The following is an 18,075-nucleotide window of genomic DNA, read 5'->3' on the forward strand; positions in this document are numbered from 1 at the left end:
AATCATACACGAAGTGTGCTCGCTATTGTGTAGTTGGAAGATGCTATCGCGTAATTGTTTCATCCAAATGTACGTAGGAAGGAGAGATATCGTCATTTAAAACTTGAATGCGGAAGGAGTTGTCAGAGTTACAACGGCTGTTGCATGAAGGGAAGACTGAGGGAGTTGGAGTTTGGAACATCTACTAATACTGTTCCGGTTTTGGTACCACTTGGTGTCGCAATACGTTGAAGTAAATCCTGTAGATCCAGAAGTAGTGGTTGTTGTTATCCAAGCAGAGGGAATGTCAACTAGTACAGTACCAGCGGATGTGCCGGTAGGGGTGGCAATAGTAGAGGTAAATCCTTTAGAGCCAGAAGTGACTGTTTCAGTCACCCAAGAGGGAGTAGGACCAGGAGTATCAATCACAACAGTACCAGCAGACGTGCCTACAGGAGTAGCAATAGTAGAGGTAAATCCTTTAGAACCGGAAGTTACTGTTTCAGTCACCCAAGAGGGAGTAGGACCAGGAGTATCAATCACAACAGTACCAGCAGATGTGCCTACAGGAGTAGCAATAGTAGTTGTGAATCCTTTAGAACCGGAAGTTACTGTTTCAGTCACCCAAGAGGGAGGAGAGGTTTGGGGAACAACGCTAGAAGTCATCGTTGTAGAAACGACAGATCCAGAGATAGTAGTTGTCGTGGCGTACGTAGATGCCCAGGTAGTTGTAGACGCTTGACTAGAAACAATTTCCGTGCTAGAGGCAGATGAAATTACAGATGTCCATGCACTATTACCACTAGTCAACGGAACAGAGCTTGAAGGAGCAGGTGTAGTGCTTGAAGATGCGGACGTGATTAAAGTAGAAGAAGGGGCAGAAGACGTCAACTGAGAACTGCTTGTGGCGACAGTTGAAGTCGGTACAGCAGGAGTGGGAGTTGAAACACTTGCATTACTCGTTGCACTAGTAGAGGGAGGTACAGACTTCGAGGTTGATGTCACGGGAACGCTATTACTAGAACGAGGCGTAGAGTTGTTCACCGGTGAAGAACCTGAAGTCGGTATAGCAGGTTTATATCCAGATGGTAATGATCCAGAAATAGGAGTGCTATTATTAAAAATCACTGATGAAGTACTTAATGTTCCGGATGTTAAAGTACGATAAATAGTTCTCGTATCAGTTTCCCCAGTTGTAGTTGCCGAGACAGAAGTTGCAGTAGTTGTAAAGGCACTGGTTAGGTAATCAGTTGATATACTTGAAGGGTAAGTAGAAGAAGCGGTAACGGTATTGGATGACAAGGAATTTTCAGTGTTAGAGGAAGCAGTAGTCGTCTGAGAGGTAGGAAAACTTGAAGTACCAGTTGTTGAAGCAACAGAGGATGTACCGGAAGTTACGTCTGAAGAAGTGGCGGTAGTTGCAGTGGTAGAACCAACTGACTTGGATGATTCAGTTGCGGTGGACCTGGGAGTGGAAGCAGAAACGGTGTTTCCATTAGGAGTCGAAGTTAAAGGTGGAGAAGTAACCGAACTGGGGCTTGAAACATTGCTCGACGGCACTGTAGCAGAAGGAGTAGTTTTGCTGGAGCTTGAAGAGTCAACTGACGACGTAGAAGGAGCGGGACTAGGAGAGTTTAAGCTCGAAGACAAGTATGTCGAAGCTGATGAAGAGGGAACTTCCGCTCTGTGGACGGTGGTGGAAGCAGTTGCGCTATTCGTAGATGAAACGCTCGTCGAAGGACTACCGGAAGAGCCAGAAGCGGTCGTAGAGATAACATTCGAAGAAGAGGATGAAGGAGTGACACTAGCGACAGAAGTGGATGAAGCAGGGCTTGCAGGCGGACCACTAGAAGCTAAAGAAGATATAACGCTTGTAGCAGCAACGCAAGGAAGATGCGAAGTGAATGGTTCATAAGCAGTAGTTGTAATACTAGTTGTTACAAGAGACCAATAACTCGAAGCAGTAACGGTTTGTTTTGCTGAATAAAGAGTGACATCAGAAGACAAGACATGGTCATAGGTACAAGTGGGGATATCAAGGTTAATACTGACAACATCATTGTTAGTGGATTTCGAGTAAAGCGTTTTCTTGGAAAGAGCGGCTTCCTGTTGGTCTTCGAATTTTGCCAAGGAGGAAGAAACTAAAGAGAAAAGAAAGAGGGGAAGGAAGAAGTACGTAACTAAAAACATCATAAAAGAAAGTAAAGTTAAAAAAGCGAATGTAAGGGGAAATGCTTATAAACGAAACGGCAGTAAAATTGTCTAATTGATAAATACTCAAGCAGAGAACGAGTAAAAAAAGCAAGAAAGATTCTTAAAAAAAAAAAGAAAAAAGAGCAAAAACTCTACAAGAAATGAACAAAAACGTGGTCTTTCAAAACGTAACCAAACGAAGGTTATGTGTCTATAATTAAAATGCAGAAAAGGGCGTAACAAGAAATTTAGAGATATTTCATCAAAAGTGGATGCAAAAATTAATGGCAAGAAAGATGAATGGGATAGGAAAACCAAAACCCAATGAACGAAACAACTTTAGAGAATCAGAACAGACTCGACAATGATTCACAAATGTCTATTTCGCTTAGAAGTGTTCGTAGGCTTTCTATTCTTACTGAATCTTCAGCGGCTGTAGAACAATGGTCTATTGTGTGCCATTGTCTCCATTATATATACCATTGATTTTTCCATATTGTTTCGTATTGTTTCAATGTTTCAAAAGAAACAAAGAATCCTTTGAAGCTCATAAAAATGCATTTTTTACATGGTACTATTTTGGGCCTGTTATGGTAAAGGACAAAGCATTGATTTCCCAAACGAAAGTATCTACCAAGGACGCGACGCGATAAGTAACAGTATATTACATATCAAGGAACAAACAACGTAAACAAAAGAGAAAACAAAGGAATGAGGATCCAAAAAGAGATAATAACAAAAGCAATTAAAGTTTCATAACAATAAAAGAAACCAGGGATAGACCGAGTCAATTTACGCAAATCAAAAAGTTTAAGATGCCGAATAAAGAGTTTATTAGACATTGTAAACATTAGTCCTCGAAAAGGCGATTCTATGCTAAACAAAAGGATCCTTCGGAAAGATGAGGTTGTCTTCAATCCTTATCTTTTCTAACAAAGGAAACTTTGAAAAGATTAGTTATTGTTTCGAATGGCCGAAAATTAGCAGTTTCTACTCAAGGATTTCGTAGCATACAAATGCTCAGGTCAATGAGTCATCAATGAATCATTAGGAAATTCGCTTTTCAAAAAGCATTCATAACGCACGAAAATCCATTCAGTGGCATTTTTGTTCGTAAATTTTACAGCGTCGTAAATGGATATCCCAAAGGCCTTCCAGTTGACCCTAGTGCAGGATTTTCTTGCACTCTGGACGATCTCTAAATAACAGTAACTTCCTTTTTGAAATTACCATGTCAAAAGGTCTCTACTATTACTCTCTATAGACAAGCGATTGAGTTTAGCGTCTACTGTCATACGCGAAATTGCTTTAGTTATTTTCATTTTAATATTCCTTTTATTATTCAATAACTTTTTTTGATAGTATCTTTACAGAAAACGGAAAAGAAATTCAACGTACTTAGCGTTTTTCCCTTTCCACGCAGAGCACGAATTCACGTATCTTCATACGCTCTTTAACAAACAGTTACCAATGCATCCTCAGCTTGATATCAACAAGCAGAAGCAATGCGCAGAACTTATTTTGGCTTTAGACGAATGCCATAAACATTACGGAAAGTTTTTAGGAGAATGCAACTCTATAAAATATAACCTAAAATCTTGCTTAAATAAAGATGTACTTACACACTAACGCACATTATAACAATTATATGAAGGAAACTAACGTATATTTTCTAGAGGAACGAGAAAGCAAAGGTCAATCGAGAAAAAGCTCTCCAACAAAAAAGCTCTTCTGCAGAGTATCGACGAAAGATGGAAGAAGAGGAGGCAGAAAAAATTCGTGAGTTATTGCAGAAAAGTCGAAATAAACCTTCTTCCGATTGACACTTATGTTCATTCTATTACAGACACAAAGAACCAGAATTAAAAAATTAAAAATAATTACTGACTGGAACGGTTTATGCTGATCTAATCTTGAGCTTAATAAATAATAACACTTGGATATGGATTGTGCTGGCTGCTTCTTGCATTGCCTTGCTGACGACATTACTCGCGAACAGGTTCCTGTTCCTTCAGTTCTTTCTGGGATCGATTAAAGCGTTTCTTTTTGAAGAGCTTTGTAAAGGAACTCTTACTCTCTGTTTTCATCCTCGCACCCAGTCTGCCGTCGGAAGAGGAGGATGGAGTTTCCGATGAATTTGGATCTTGTTCAGTCCCTGCGAGTAACGGTTCTATAACTCGACTAGTGTAGCTATTTAGCTGCCTTTGTAATTGCTCTACACTAGATTTTCCAAATGATTGATACATTCCTAAGCACGGTCGTTTGTTTTTGCTTTTCCCTAATGCTTGTACATAAATTCCAACTTCCGTGAACTCTTTCAAGCAATTTTGGAACCTCTCTACAAAATTGCTTGCTTCAATCTCATATCCATCCAAGTCTCCTTGATCTTCCAAGTCTTTCATCTCTAGTGCGTCTTGAATTTGATAGTTCGTGATCTGTAGTCCTTCAATTGCACACGATAACGCAGAAAAGAAATGACGAAGCTTTACATTTTCACTTTCTTCAACTAATTCTTTGAAAAGTCTTATTGTATCTTGGTGATTAAATCCTTCTCCCTTAGCTGAGCCAATTGGAACTTTTCCTTGGTTTTCTAGGAATTCATGTATGGAATCCAAAATCATAACGAAAACTGCGGATATCAAAACACTGGTTTCTTTACACCATCCATATTGATTTTCAATTAACTTGTAACGGCTATCATCTGCATTTTCTTCAGGTATACTCTTGCAATACTGTTCTTGCAAATGATTAAGTAACCTGCCGGTTAGTTTTCCATTATTCTCTGCCTAAAAGTTTTGCATACGTAAACATGTTTTCTATGTCCAAATAGTTAAGAGTCTCATTTTGACCTTCTTTGTTTGAACTGAATTCTGAACTCTGAATGCTGGACATATTTGCTCTAGGATGTCTCTGGTTGCGCTGAAATGAATTATTTATCTTTGTTTTGATTACATGAACTTTTCGGATAAACAAAGGCTGTAGTTTGTTTGTAAAGTCAGTGCCCCGTCACCCCTCCCTGTTCTTTCAAAACAAAAACAATTCAACATTCTTTACCAACTTCCTTCTTTTTGTTTAAACAAAAATTAATTGAAGCTTTAGAGAGTTACTATATGAATACTTTTTCATTATACTCGTTGTACGCAATGTAAACAGATGACTCCCATAAACCACTAAGACATAGAATTTTTAAATTTCAATAAAAATCTAGCCAAAAAAATCTAAAGTTTAGATATTAAACTACTCTATATAAATCGTCATTAAACAAAAAACAAAGGAAACTTTTTGCTTTCAAATAAATGTAAAGCTACTACGGCACAATGGACACCGGCTAGCATTAGACGATTTGAACCATTTATACAAACAAGAAGCATGGAATTTATGCCTGCATGTACTACAACGCTTGTTTGGTAGTGTTCTTTCAACCGACAGTACAGAGTAGCAAATAGCACATTCTTCAACACCTTCAAAGTGCATCGAAATGTTTCTCTTTAAAAGTTGCAAGGCATCAATTATCGAGCCATTTTGGGAAGTAAGAATACTCTGAGAAGCGAGAATCCATGCGCGCCATTGTCGTTCATTCACGCCAACTCTTTCAATTCCCTCCACCTGTACTTGATGAAGAGGGTAAGCCAAAGGTATTCTAATCGCCATCTCAAGTTTATGCTCGTCAACGTGATATATAAAGGAAATTTCTTTCGTATTCCTATTCAGTTTTACAACGGTATCTCCAGACGTTTCAAAACTTGAAGAAGAAATCGCCTTCTCTACATCATCAAGTGAGGCAGAAATCAAAAGTGGAGATACATTAGACTCAGTGAATGACTCAACTGTGTATGTAAAAGCTCTATTCTTAATTTCTGACCAGTATCCTCGAACTGCTGAAGACAAATGCCTCAAACATTGATAATATATATACGTACACAGGCATCGAGTTCGATCTAAAGGAGAAGCATAGTCCAAAAGATTATAGGATGTCTTTGGATAATTACTTACATCGACAGGTCTGTCATAGGACAACTGGAGAATTTCTACTATGATCGCAAGCAATGGCCTCACTAGATCCATCGATAACAACTGTTCGGTGAGTGCCAGCTTAATTTGATAAGTCGTTTCTTCAAAATGATGGAAAACAAGATCCCATGCTAGAAGATACGATCGTAGAGCAGGCTCTATAGTGTCTATTTCACCTAAAATATTTAAAGGATTTTCAGCGTAATTAATAAGTATAGAGAGTAACTCTGGAGCGAAAGAAACGTCTGGTTCAGAAGTACTTTCAACCATATAGTATACCGTCAAGTCTTTAATTTCGCTCGAGATTTTATCCTGCAATAATTTCATGCACATGGCCTCATTCGATAAATCCAGAAAGCCAAGCAAATTAGGATAAAGTTCCTGGTAAGGAATTTTTGCTATAGCCTTATGCGAACAATTGTCTAATAATCTTACAAGGTAGGTGCTGCAAAGTCCAGCGGTCACTGAAGATTTTAGGTTGGATTCATGGTAAGAAAGGAAGCTCTTCAGGCCAAGATATTTTATATCATCATCATGTTCAACGAGTCCATCATATATATCGTCGTTCATTTCCGCTATCTTTGTAAGTGTAAGATATAGACGTAGTGCGTAAAGCTCCATAGACTTTACCATAGGAATATCCACCGGAGAAAGTTTAAGTGTAAATTTTATTAATTCAAAAATTCGGTTCCAGTAAGAACCGGCAAACTTCTGGACGGAGGGAACAAACCGGTGCAGAAATTGAAATAACAGAGACAATGATAACAAATCTAAAGATTTTGTAGCGTTATCAATTGCCCATTCAGTAAGACTTGTTAAGAGTAGTGGACAACGGGTAATGGGCAAAAGTGGTTTTGAATCATCCTGAGTCGGTGTAGATGCATTCAGTGTCATCAAAGCTTTGGTTACAGAAGCACTTGAAACCAATTTACCAGATAATTGACTGGCACTTCTAAACCTTATCTTTTCAACGATTCCTGAATCCAATTCAAGTGGTTTAAATCCTTCAAGTAGGGCTACGACTAGGATGTCGGATTTTGAAGCGAAAATATCCAAGCTGCTACATAACGTTTCGAATTCATCAGAGCTTAAAACAGATATTGAAGAAGCTATCTTCAGTAGATTTGTGATAGCTTGACCGGCACAGACACTCATCACATCAGAAGAAGAAGTGATTATCTTTATCAGCTCACGGATAGCAAGTCCAACACTGCTTTGATGCTGAACAAGGAAATTTGAATAAAAGGTAAGTGAATTGTCCAAAGGTGCTAGGCTAAACAGTCTCCTGAACAATTTCTCACATCTTTGACAAAAGTCATTAGCACTTTCAATAGGTATGTCAGAGAAAATTTCAATTCCATTTTGGACATAAATTAAGAAAATTGCATGCGACAAAGATATATACAGCAAAAGATCAGAGCTCATTTCGTCGTATTCACAAAACACCAACGAGTAGAGCGAAGCATGAAAAAGTTGTGCAATTGCTTTACTATCGACAACTTCATCAGACTGATTTTTCTCAATCAACTCTGAGAATCCAAAACAAGGTGCTTGATCAATAAAATAAGTCTTAGCAAAATAATTTACAGATGGAGTCAATGTGGAAATCCAAAAGTTTTCAGTATAGAGAAACAAAGATAGGGGAATTTTGCTTTTATGCGACTTTGCGAGTTCAGCGACGATTTGCGCTGCTTTATGTGTATCAAATTTGCCTTCTAAAACGGTCTTACGGCTCCAGTCGGAGACTGCTTTGCAAAGAGAGTTCGTAAAACCGTCATTCATTTGACATTCCGCATTGAAAAGCCCAATTAAACTATCACGCAAATGACCATCAATGCTAGAGAATTTGGGGTCTATCAATAGCAAAGGGTATAATAAATAAAGGCTTTCATTTTGTGCAAATATTTCAGCCAAGTCATGGCGTAATGATTTGAACGCGCAACATAAAACATTTAAGTGATTTTCCAAAACACTCAATGGTAATTCCACTTGAAAATTATTAGAGGTCAAGGTTAAAAATTTCTCAACCAATTTAGCAGGAATGAGAATGTCTTTTGTGTCGATGGTAAGTTTTATTAAGTTCCAATCGTAATGCTTCTCCCTAATCAAATTAGACACGGTCTCATCGTAATAAGAGACAAGGGAATCCACCAAAGGAACTTTATCACGTAAGCGGGGATCTGAAAAGCTAAGAGGAAGTGAATTGAGGACTTCGGTGTTCAATGGTTCGGTCATCAACTGATCAATGACGGAGGACCAAAGATTATCGATATTATCAGATTCTCTAAGTAAATAGACAATTTCGTGAAGCAAATCCAAATATGACGGCTTCGTCTGTTGAGTCAATATAATAGATGGCAAAAAGTTTACCAAATACTCGCTTAAATCCGACTGCACATATTGAGTAAACTTTGTTTTCTCAAAAATGTGACAAAACTTAGTAAGATGCGAAACAGCAAGACTAGCAAATTGAATATTTTCACTAGCAGACAGCTGCATCAAAAATTGTAAACAAGGTCGGACATTACGTTGGTATTCTATATCGTAAGACCTGTTGTTATTTTTGTAACTCAAAGCAGTTTGCACGGCAAGATTAACAGACCTTGAGAAAACTTCAAACGACGAAGAGTCAGGTACCGGATGGGATTCATAGAAATTGTAAAGTACCTCGTTCCACAAGTTGGAAAAAATTTCACTTTTACGAAATATGCTCTGTAAACACTTATCGAACTCAAAAACAGGACATTGGGGAATCATGGTTCCTTCAAAATAGCCAACAAACATAGACTTGAGAATTTCTAATACTGTATCTTTAATTCGAGAATCCAAAGAAGTGTTAAAGACAAAAGACAGGAACTCAAAATGACAGCTATAAACTTCAGTTGCAAAGACACGCTGTTCTTGTTGAGCAGTCTCCATAAAGGCATTGGAAAATTCGATTAAATCATCTGTGGAAGGGACAAGCTGTTCAGCCGAAAAACGAGTCATAAAAGTCATAAAAGTTGTGTAAAAGCCAGAATTTGGGAGAGCTAATCGTTTACGAAGAAGATTCTGCAAACATTTTCGCATAGGACGTTTTGGGTGATTTGCTAAAGTGGCAGAAGAAGAAGGATAAACGGTTAACAATGAGGACATCATCTTTAACAAAGACACGCACGATATACTGTCGGAACGGGAAAATATACGCGGCACGAGATTTAAAATTTTACCTTTGTAAGAGGAGAAAAAGTCTTTGTCGAAATTCATAAGATTTTGCAAAAATTGAAACAAACGGAGTTTAATGATTCCATGAGAAGAAGAAGGGAGCTCCCATAATTGTTTAGATTCAAGCAATACGGAGATTGCCTCTAAGTAATGTTCGTGAAAGCTTTGTGACTTAGTATTCCCATCGGCAGGATGGACGCCGTTCATTAAGTTTTGATTGATCAAGAAAGAGAGACCAGAGAAACAGCAAGCACAGGTGCGTTCATATTTAGATTCTGCGTCTTCGTTTGAAATAAACCGTAAATCAGACATAGAATCAACAGTTTCATACATAAGGATATCAACAATATTATCAACAAGAACATTCCCGTATTTCATCCAAACATGCGGCCACTTATCCTCTGAGAGTAATTTGCTGAGTGAATTACGGGCAGCAAAGGAGACTGTTTTATCAACATCAAAAAAACCCATCATCCAGGGCGTGATGTAGGCTTTTAGCCAGGGAGCAAGTTTCTTTTGAAAGTTTGAAGATAACAGACCAGTAAATGTAAAAGCATATTGTCGTACTCGTCGATCTGTTTCAATAGCCAAACGAGGAAAGTAAACGGCCCAGGCGTCCAAAAATTGTTCATTTTCAAACTGAGCAATTTTGCTCCATTGAATTAAATCTTGTAGTGCGCGACACTTGGTTGTGATATCTCTTTTTTGGAGACTTTTAATGACTACTAAAAGATCCGCGTCAATGGTAGTCAAATCCGGGGGTTCAAAGATTGTGCTAACCATTGAAGTATTGGTCCCAGTATCCATCTGCAAAGATGAGAAGGACCCAGTGAGAGATTGCATCGGAGACGAAGTTTGTCTATAATAGTTAGCCTACGAGTCTTTCACAGCATAAAACGTCCTGGAATCATGTTTTCTTATAGTTGACTATGATTTACGAAACAAACGAGAAGCATTCTGGGCAACCATGTCCCGTAAATAAACGTACTATATTTTAAATCCAAACAGTTCTATGAACTCACATACCCGTGAAGAAATCCAGATTTCTTCATTATTCTAACAAAGTATGCAATGAACCTTTATTTTCTCTCACTATCCACCAGGATAAATTTTGTTTTTTCTTGAATTGTCGGCTTCTGACATGCCTTTAGACACGTAATTTAAAATGTTCGTGTAGCATTACGTTAATCAATTAAGACGCTTGAACCCATTCTCCTAATACGCTCTAGGGTATAGCAACACATTCATAAGATAAGTACTTAACTTGCGTTCCGTATTCTTATAGGTGGGAAACTGCAGACGGTGGAACAGGCTCAAAGTGAAGAAAAAGAGAGGAAGAGAGCTGTGTTATCGAGCATTTACTCTTTACAGGAAATATTATTTTCATAAAGGATATGAAGAGACATCCCTAGTATGAATCTTTCCGAGAACGTTGCTCTTTTACAGTGTCTCGATTTAAAACGGCAACTTGGGGATAATGAAGAAAAGATTCTGAAACAAGTATCAGAGAGTCCGTTTTTGCTAGAGCCTCTGAACACAGAAGAATTAAAAAGGATTTATCATCAGACTTTTACAGATTCGGAAACCGGAGGGAAGACTGGTAAGAGCAGCTCTGTTACAGATGATGAAACAAAGTTGGACAAGCGATCGCAACTACGACAGGACGTTATGAATGATCTATTCAATGAGCTAAATAATTGTGTGAAATCTTATGATGCAATTCTTGAGCAACAGGCGGAAGAGAAATCGAAAATCAAAGAAAAGGAAGAAAAAGCCGTACAAGAAACAACAACTGTCACAGATTCAGTTTCCAAAAACTTACGGTCGAAAAGAAAATCATCGGAACCGTTACCTGAAGAACCAACGTTATCTAATGCTCCGGATATAACTGCTGCTGCTTCTGTTCCTGTAGCTACAGGAGCAACAACTCGGGCCGCCAGTAGACGACAAACTTCGCAGGACGAAGAAAAGACCAATCTCAAAAAGTTCCAAAATGTGATCCTTCCCGTTTTGGATAATATCTCCAATCATCGGTATGGGGCGCCTTTTAGCCATCCCGTCAACCGGAAAGAGGCTCAAGACTATGATTCGCTAATTTTCCACCCTCAGGATTTGAGGACTATTAAAAATATGGTTCGTGAAGGCAATCTTACTACTATAGAAGAAGTTTACCGAGAAGTTTTGCGCGTATTTGCAAACTGTAAAATGTACAACGGGGGGGATCCAAGCAGTGCAATGTCTATTTGGGGAGATGAGTGTTTTCGATTCTCAGGAGAATTATTTGAGATGTTTAAGCAAGCAAGTATCAAGCGATGAAAAAGAAAAAAAGCCTTTGGGTTTTGGTTACATGAGAGTTTTCATTCTAACACTGTATAAAACCATGTACATATACATATACATAATTTATTTCTTAGACGTGTTCAGCACATTATGTTAGGATACCATAATACTACCTATATGATTCATTTTAAATAAAGCATAATAAATCAATTTTATAAAAACATACAACAATGTTCGGCTAAATGTGAATATAAAAAGGGATTACAAATAACATCAATCAATTATATAATTTTTAGTCGTAGATAAGCTCATTAACCTTTGGTAACTTAAAGAAAGCTGAAAAGACATTTTTCTTTGGCAGCGGAAAACATATCCATTAATGTGAACTCCATTCAATGGTACTGAGATCAACGCCTTCTTGCACTAGATCCCACAAAGGACTCAAATTTCGAAGGAAGTTGATCTGTTTATGAACGTTATCAAGAGCGTAATCAATTTCAGCCTCTGTAGTGTATCTGCCAATACCAAATCGAATAGAACTATGAGCATCTTCATCATTTTGGCCGATAGCCCGAAGGACATATGAAGGCTCTAAAGAAGCAGAAGTACAAGCAGAGCCAGAAGAAAGAGCAATGTTCTTAAGACCCATCAACAAAGACTCACCCTCGACATAAGAGAAAGAAATGTTAACACAGCCAGGGAATCTTGATTTAGGATCACCATTTAGAGAAGTAAAAGGAATAGCCAAAAGACCATTAATCAAACGCTTCGAAAGTCTAGAAATATGTTCGTGATCATAAGCCATTTCTTCCCTGCAAAGGCGGGCAGCAGTGCCAAAACCCACAATTAAAGGAGGTGCTAAGGTACCACTGCGAAGACCACGTTCCTGACCACCACCGCTCAATAAGGGTGCAAGACGGACACGGGGGCGACGGCGAATGAAAGCAGCGCCGACACCCTTGGGTCCATAAATCTTATGGCCGGAAATTGACATCAAGTCGATATTCATACGGTTAACGTCAAGGGGAATTTTGCCAAAGCCCTGAGCAGCGTCTGTGTGGAAAAAAACTTTGTTTGCGCGGCAAATCTTACCTATTTCTTCAAGAGGCTGGATAACGCCAATCTCATTATTGACTGCCATGACACTTACGAGAACAGTGTCGGGACGAATCGCTTTTTTCAAATCGTCGAGACTAATTAAGCCGTTTGTTTGAACTGGAAGATAGGTGACATCAAAGCCTTCTTCCTGCAAAGTACGCAAAGAATCAAGTACACACTTGTGTTCGGTTTGAACAGAAATAATGTGCTTTTTTCTATTTTGATAGAAACGAGCAACACCTTTGAGTATAGTGTTATTGGACTCTGTAGCACCAGAAGTGAAGATGATCTCACGAGGATCGGCGTTGATGACCGTAGCAACCTCTTCACGAGCTTTTTCTACGGCCTTTTCGGCCTCCCAGCCATACTCGTGGGTACGACTATGAGGGTTTCCGTACACGCCTGTAAGATAAGGAAGCATGCTATCCAACACGCGATAGTCAAGGGGAGAGGTGGCTTGAAAGTCCATGTAAATGGGGTGTGTGCCAGAAATGGCCTCTAAAGCAGCTTTCGCTTTAGCAACAGTGGGTGTCTCCATAGTGGTTGTAGCGGTAGCGGGAGCTGCTGCTGTAGAAGCAGCTGCCGTGGGAGAAACCGAGGATTTAAGGATAGAAGGGTCTTGGGAAGAAGGAGAAGTAGAAAAACGAGAGCAGCTCGAAGAGAACAAGCGTGAGGAGGCGACGCCGCCAGCTCGAGTCCAAGGGCGGTTCAAACACGAAGACGTCCTTGGAAGAGCTTTTTGAGAAAGAGTCATAAATCTACTGAATCTCGACATAACTTAGGTAATGGAAATGATGGACTGAGAATTCGAAATGGACCAACCGATAGGAAACACAAAAAGCAAATATCGATGAAGCAGAATAAAGAAATGCTTCAAAGAGAATTATCACAAAAAGTAAGGAAAAACCAACAAAAAAATCACAAAGTAAAGAAATAGACAAGAAAGCACTAGAAAAAGCTTCAGCAATGTCTAACTATCAGAGAATTATGGTCTCTGGGAGGAGGCGACAAGTCCTTTAAAATACAGGATCCGTCAATCCCACAGACGACGTTTGTAGCAGTATTAAAGAATACTTGCTTAGTAATAGTGGTTCACTCTTTCTCAAGAGTAAAAAGGACTTTTAGCACAGAAAGTGCAAAACGAAGCCTATTTCAATAAAACAATGAAACCAGCGATAAAAATGATGAAAGTATAATCAAAGAAAACAATCCGACGAAAAACCTCGCTTTTTTATAAGCACGAAATTTGGAAACAGCAACGAAGCGTTGTCCGTCGAGAAAGAGTAGAAGTAAAAGGAATTAGCAGCGAAATAATTCCAAGAGCGTTATGCCTATATATAGTGAGACACACAAAACAGCCAAATTTATTGGAGCCAATCCAAACGCTCAGCGGCACTCCAGAGTCAAATGAAAGGCAGAGATTGTGGTTTGAAGTAACATTATGAGCTCTGTGAGGTAGCAAAAACAAACCTTGGGGCTAAAGTTGGGTGGCTAAAAGACAGAAAGAAAAAAACTCGAATCTTCTGAATTAAGGAAAAATATTTTAATAAACAGACTTGGTGGGTTAGCTTTTATACAGCTTTCTTGGCATTCGCTGCTGATATCCACCTATGCATAGTTGATACTGTGGAACTGAAAGTATGGAAGAAGAGTTTTTTAGCCACTACGGCAATAATCATTATAACGCATTGGAATTTTTGCGATGGTTTGTTATTTTGTATGTCACATGTATCTTACACTGCGTTATAAACATTTAGGAGATGAAGCAAAGTTTGTTGAAGTGCGTTTACCGATATTGTCAAATACTTTGTTAATGTAGATAACGATAGGAAACGTAGTACCTGATATGATGAGAAGGACAAGATTGGAGGGAGGGACGTACATGTTCCTCTTCCCATCGACAACAACACCCAATTGAGACATAAACTAGACAGATCTGAATGAGCTGGAAAGGATTTAAAAAGTCGGTGGTCCGTGCACCACAGACGTTTCGTAGTAAATTCAACATTGGAGAACATACGAAAGACCCAATTTACGAAGATGCGGGACGACGATTCAAATCACTTGAAACAGAAGCCAAGAAGCTATCGGAAGACACAACAAAATACACAGAAGCAATTCATGGATTATTGAATCATCAAGTTGGGTTTGCGGATGCTTGCATAGAAATATACAATCCTATTAGCGGTCGAGCCTCTGACCCAGAGTCGTACCGTCTGGAGGGAAGTGAGGAAGGTGTTCAGGCAGCAGAAGCTTATAAAGACATCGTCCACGAGCTGGAGTCCAGTTTAGCGTCTGAATTGGAGGTTATTGAAACCCGCATTGTTCAACCAACGGCGGAATTGCTCCATATTATCAGGTCAGTCGAAAAGTTTCTCACGAAGCGTGATCATAAACAAATTGATTACGATCGTCATCGTGCTACCCTAAAGAGACTACAAGAAAAAAAGGATCGCTCGCTTAAGGATGAAAAGCACCTTTACGAGGCTGAAACCTCCTTTGATCAAGCATCCCAGGAGTATGAATATTATAATGATATGGTCAAAGAAGAGCTTCCACGCCTTTTTGAACTTGAGCAAGATTTCATTGCCCCCCTTTTCCAAGGACTCTATTACATGCAGCTCAATATTTTTTGGATTCTTTATCAGAAAATGAGTAACTTCAACATTCCCTATTTCGACATGAATTCCGACATTATCACAGCATACGAAGAAAAACGCAGTGATGTAAGAGACCGTACTGAGGCTCTGACAATTACTCGATTCAAGACAGGCAGGCCTGCTCGCAAGCACTCTGGCAGCTACACTGGTCATTCTTCGCCATCTTCTTCTTCTTCCTTTTCTAACAAACGTGAAGATGTCGCTGGTGATGCTACAAGTGTTTCTGCTTCTTCCCCTACTAGTAGTGCGGCGGCAACCTCAGAAGTTCCCCCTCCTTACACCTCAATTGGTGCTCAACCGTCCGCCATGGCTGCTGCTACTGCCCCCGAAAAGCCTGCTAGTTTCACAGCTTCTACCGCATCGGCTCCTCCTGCTCCACCAATAAAGCCCAAGTTCAAACCGGCTGTTCCACCTGTAGAGTACGTTACTGCTTTGTATGATTATACAGCACAGGCTGCCGGTGATTTGTCCTTCCATGCCGGTGATCGCATCGAGGTAGTTTCACGATCTGACAATCAAAATGTGAGTAACCCTTTTCTGTTCTTCTTGACTTCCTTCTGTGGTTTCAAATTTACTAACAAAAGATATAGGAATGGTGGATTGGTCGTTTGCACAATTCTGAAGGCCAATTTCCGGGCAATTATGTTCAATTAGATGAAATATCCTAGATGATTTTTCACGATACATTCTTTTTGTATTTATTTCTTCTGATTTTTGTCACGTAGTTCTGCTACATACGAAACTGGGCGAAACAATAATGCGCAATTAGAATACTTTCCTTTATGTATTTTTGTTACAATCTTTCTTTTGCATGATTTGCATCATTCGAATAAAGCACTAAGAAAGATATGCTTGTTTCGTATTTTTTTTTTGCCTAAATGCTCATTTGGAATGGATAATGATTTATCTTTTAAAAGTGTTTGAAAATGATGTACTTGAATATGCCCCTATTTATGCGCCGTTTGTTTACGATGTTGTCGAGACAATACTTACCCTCCGAGAATTATAAATTGCGTCTATAAATTTTCTCTATACGTTCATTTTCCTAGTTTGCAAGCACAACCACCGTCTTTTGGTCTAATAGTGAAGTAATTGGCTGATGGAAGAAGTTTGCATGCTTTTTTAGCTGCTTTACTTTCTACATGAAAAGGACTGTATATTGAATAATTAACATACAATAAATGGTCTTTATCTTTTGTTAGGCAACCAACAAACAAATCGAATTAGTATATAATTTTTAAGTATCTAAAACGCTGTTTTGTAAAGAACAAGAAAAATGAAACCTCAAATTGTTTTCAAACAATTTATATGGTAATAGAATAAACTTTAGATTCTATTTTTGTTGAAGGATAGTGTGTGTCGAAGAATTGCTGTGAAGTAGTCTAGCAAGATGTTGCACCACAAAAAAAATTTGGTAACAAAAGATCCTAGGTGTTAGTTATATGATTAAAAGCTTCATGGGTCGCCCGAATGCTTCAGAAGATGTTGATTCTATGTGGAATAAATTTTGTGCCGATTTAGAACCTATAAAGACGTTATTGGGGAGTCAAAAAGAATGCCATGAAACGGCTGAGGATGAAAAAGCAGACTTGGAAGCAAGGATTGAAGCTTGTCGGCGTGGTTTACAAGCAACAAAAGACCAGAAAACCCAATTAGATCCTGCTATACAATCTTTAGAAGTAATTATCCACATCTTAGAAAAAGCAAATGAGAAGTCCGCAGCCTCTATTATGAATAGCCCGTTAACGAGAAGTCGGCGAAACCGAAGCGCTTCACAAATATTTATTCCTCCTGCACTAACCTCGGGAATGTCTGTCGCTTTTCGCTTGCCACGAACTGAAGGGGGTGAATGGATTCAATGTATTATTGTCAAGGTGACAGGGGAGGGTTCTAAGCAGAGGTAAGTTGGTACAAATTGTTATGTGGTAGACTCCATGTAGCTCCTTTTTCTGGTAGAAGCAAATTTCAATGATTGTAATGCATACATGGATCCAGTTCTAACCTTTCTTGACATTAGGTATGAAGTTCAGGATCCCGAACCAGATGATGACGGCAATGCAGGCCAAGTATATAAAACCGTTGCAAGTAATCTTATTTATATCCCACCGAAAACAGCTTCATTGCCCACTCTTAGTCCTGGAACGGCCGTGCTGGCACGCTATCCAGAAACAACCACATTTTACAAGGCAGAGGTAATACGAACATTACCGAATGGTTCCTGTAAACTTCGTTTTGAAGGAGAAGAGGAAGCTGGTAAGGAAACAACTGTGGAACGGCATCTCGTATTGGAATATAATGGATAATTCTACTATTTTTTTATGGGATATTTAACTGCCCAAATACTTCCATAGATATTTCATGCCTTTAATTATTATAATTACGAATATTATTGAAAAACAACGCTTAAATTAAACATGACAGTTCCCTTTCTTTTGGGATATCTTCTCGCCTTTTTTTTATTGCTTGCAAAAGTGAAGCAGCCTAATATGAATGTATTTTTTAACTTAAGTGAACAGAGAGGACAACAAATTAATAAGAAGATACTTTAAATAAAAAAACAACTAGGATTATTGAAAATTGCCCAAGAATGTATTTATTTACTATTTAACGACCTTTTGCATTCCTACGTTATTCCATATGTCGACAAGTT

The 18,075-nt window shown here is 38.8% G+C and overlaps 8 protein-coding genes across 8 annotated transcripts; 4 read left to right on the forward strand and 4 right to left on the reverse strand.

Moving 5' to 3' along the window:
- Positions 1 to 96: 96 nt before the first annotated feature.
- On the reverse strand, positions 97 to 2,169 carry SPOG_02160 (cell agglutination protein Map4; the record flags this gene model as incomplete). The annotated part of the gene is made up of 1 exon (XM_013167265.1): positions 97 to 2,169. One exon carries the CDS (start codon positions 2,167 to 2,169, stop codon positions 97 to 99), a length of 2,073 nt encoding a protein of 690 aa, XP_013022719.1.
- A 1,473-nt stretch (positions 2,170 to 3,642) lies between these two features.
- Positions 3,643 to 3,995, forward strand: SPOG_02161 (inner membrane protein; the record flags this gene model as incomplete). The annotated part of the gene is made up of 2 exons (XM_013167266.1): positions 3,643 to 3,786; positions 3,849 to 3,995. 2 exons carry the CDS (start codon positions 3,643 to 3,645, stop codon positions 3,993 to 3,995), a joined length of 291 nt encoding a protein of 96 aa, XP_013022720.1.
- A 72-nt stretch (positions 3,996 to 4,067) lies between these two features.
- SPOG_02162 (uncharacterized protein) lies at positions 4,068 to 5,100 on the reverse strand. Its single transcript, XM_013167267.1, has 2 exons — positions 4,976 to 5,100; positions 4,068 to 4,929 (listed from the first exon to the last, which is right to left on the reverse strand). Exons 1-2 carry the CDS (start codon positions 5,062 to 5,064, stop codon positions 4,158 to 4,160), a joined length of 861 nt encoding a protein of 286 aa, XP_013022721.1. The 5' UTR covers positions 5,065 to 5,100; the 3' UTR covers positions 4,068 to 4,157.
- Positions 5,101 to 5,291: 191 nt separating this feature from the next.
- SPOG_02163 (ubiquitin-protein ligase E3) lies at positions 5,292 to 10,439 on the reverse strand (the record flags this gene model as incomplete). The annotated part of the gene is made up of 2 exons (XM_013167268.1): positions 5,292 to 10,246; positions 10,414 to 10,439. 2 exons carry the CDS (start codon positions 10,437 to 10,439, stop codon positions 5,461 to 5,463), a joined length of 4,812 nt encoding a protein of 1,603 aa, XP_013022722.1. The 3' UTR covers positions 5,292 to 5,460.
- A 361-nt stretch (positions 10,440 to 10,800) lies between these two features.
- On the forward strand, positions 10,801 to 11,703 carry SPOG_02164 (bromodomain containing protein 1; the record flags this gene model as incomplete). Its single annotated transcript, XM_013167269.1, has 2 exons — positions 10,801 to 10,987; positions 11,009 to 11,703. 2 exons carry the CDS (start codon positions 10,801 to 10,803, stop codon positions 11,701 to 11,703), a joined length of 882 nt encoding a protein of 293 aa, XP_013022723.1.
- A 159-nt stretch (positions 11,704 to 11,862) lies between these two features.
- On the reverse strand, positions 11,863 to 14,065 carry SPOG_02165 (cysteine desulfurase Nfs1). The gene has a single exon (XM_013167270.1). It carries the CDS (start codon positions 13,538 to 13,540, stop codon positions 12,044 to 12,046), a length of 1,497 nt encoding a protein of 498 aa, XP_013022724.1. The 5' UTR covers positions 13,541 to 14,065; the 3' UTR covers positions 11,863 to 12,043.
- Positions 14,066 to 14,663: 598 nt separating this feature from the next.
- SPOG_02166 (BAR adaptor protein Hob1) lies at positions 14,664 to 16,675 on the forward strand. Its single transcript, XM_013167271.1, has 2 exons — positions 14,664 to 15,947; positions 16,016 to 16,675. Exons 1-2 carry the CDS (start codon positions 14,706 to 14,708, stop codon positions 16,091 to 16,093), a joined length of 1,320 nt encoding a protein of 439 aa, XP_013022725.1. The 5' UTR covers positions 14,664 to 14,705; the 3' UTR covers positions 16,094 to 16,675.
- A 110-nt stretch (positions 16,676 to 16,785) lies between these two features.
- On the forward strand, positions 16,786 to 17,992 carry SPOG_02167 (SAGA complex subunit Sgf29). Its single transcript, XM_013167272.1, has 2 exons — positions 16,786 to 17,325; positions 17,443 to 17,992. The coding sequence occupies exons 1-2, from the start codon at positions 16,868 to 16,870 to the stop codon at positions 17,726 to 17,728; spliced, it is 744 nt and encodes a 247-aa protein (XP_013022726.1). The 5' UTR covers positions 16,786 to 16,867; the 3' UTR covers positions 17,729 to 17,992.
- Positions 17,993 to 18,075: the final 83 nt, after the last annotated feature.

This window comes from Schizosaccharomyces cryophilus, assembly GCF_000004155.1.
Source record: "Schizosaccharomyces cryophilus OY26 unplaced genomic scaffold supercont4.2, whole genome shotgun sequence".
NCBI classification, from domain to species: Eukaryota; Fungi; Ascomycota; class Schizosaccharomycetes; order Schizosaccharomycetales; family Schizosaccharomycetaceae; genus Schizosaccharomyces; species Schizosaccharomyces cryophilus.

Bases quoted from the DNA above. Each gene is read 5' to 3' on its own strand.
- SPOG_02162 (XM_013167267.1), bottom strand. From the start codon at position 5,064: ATGTCCAGCATTCAGAGTTCAGAATTCAGTTCAAACAAAGAAGGTCAA. The intron at 4,930-4,975 runs GTATGCAAAACT...ACTAACCGGCAG, and splicing joins GACATAGAAAACATGTTTAC to GTTACTTAATCATTTGCAAG.
- SPOG_02165 (XM_013167270.1), bottom strand. From the start codon at position 13,540: ATGTCGAGATTCAGTAGATTTATGACTCTTTCTCAAAAAGCTCTTCCA.
- SPOG_02166 (XM_013167271.1), top strand. From the start codon at position 14,706: ATGAGCTGGAAAGGATTTAAAAAGTCGGTGGTCCGTGCACCACAGACG. The intron at 15,948-16,015 runs GTGAGTAACCCT...CAAAAGATATAG, and splicing joins CACGATCTGACAATCAAAAT to GAATGGTGGATTGGTCGTTT.
- SPOG_02167 (XM_013167272.1), top strand. From the start codon at position 16,868: ATGATTAAAAGCTTCATGGGTCGCCCGAATGCTTCAGAAGATGTTGAT. The intron at 17,326-17,442 runs GTAAGTTGGTAC...TCTTGACATTAG, and splicing joins GGGGAGGGTTCTAAGCAGAG to GTATGAAGTTCAGGATCCCG.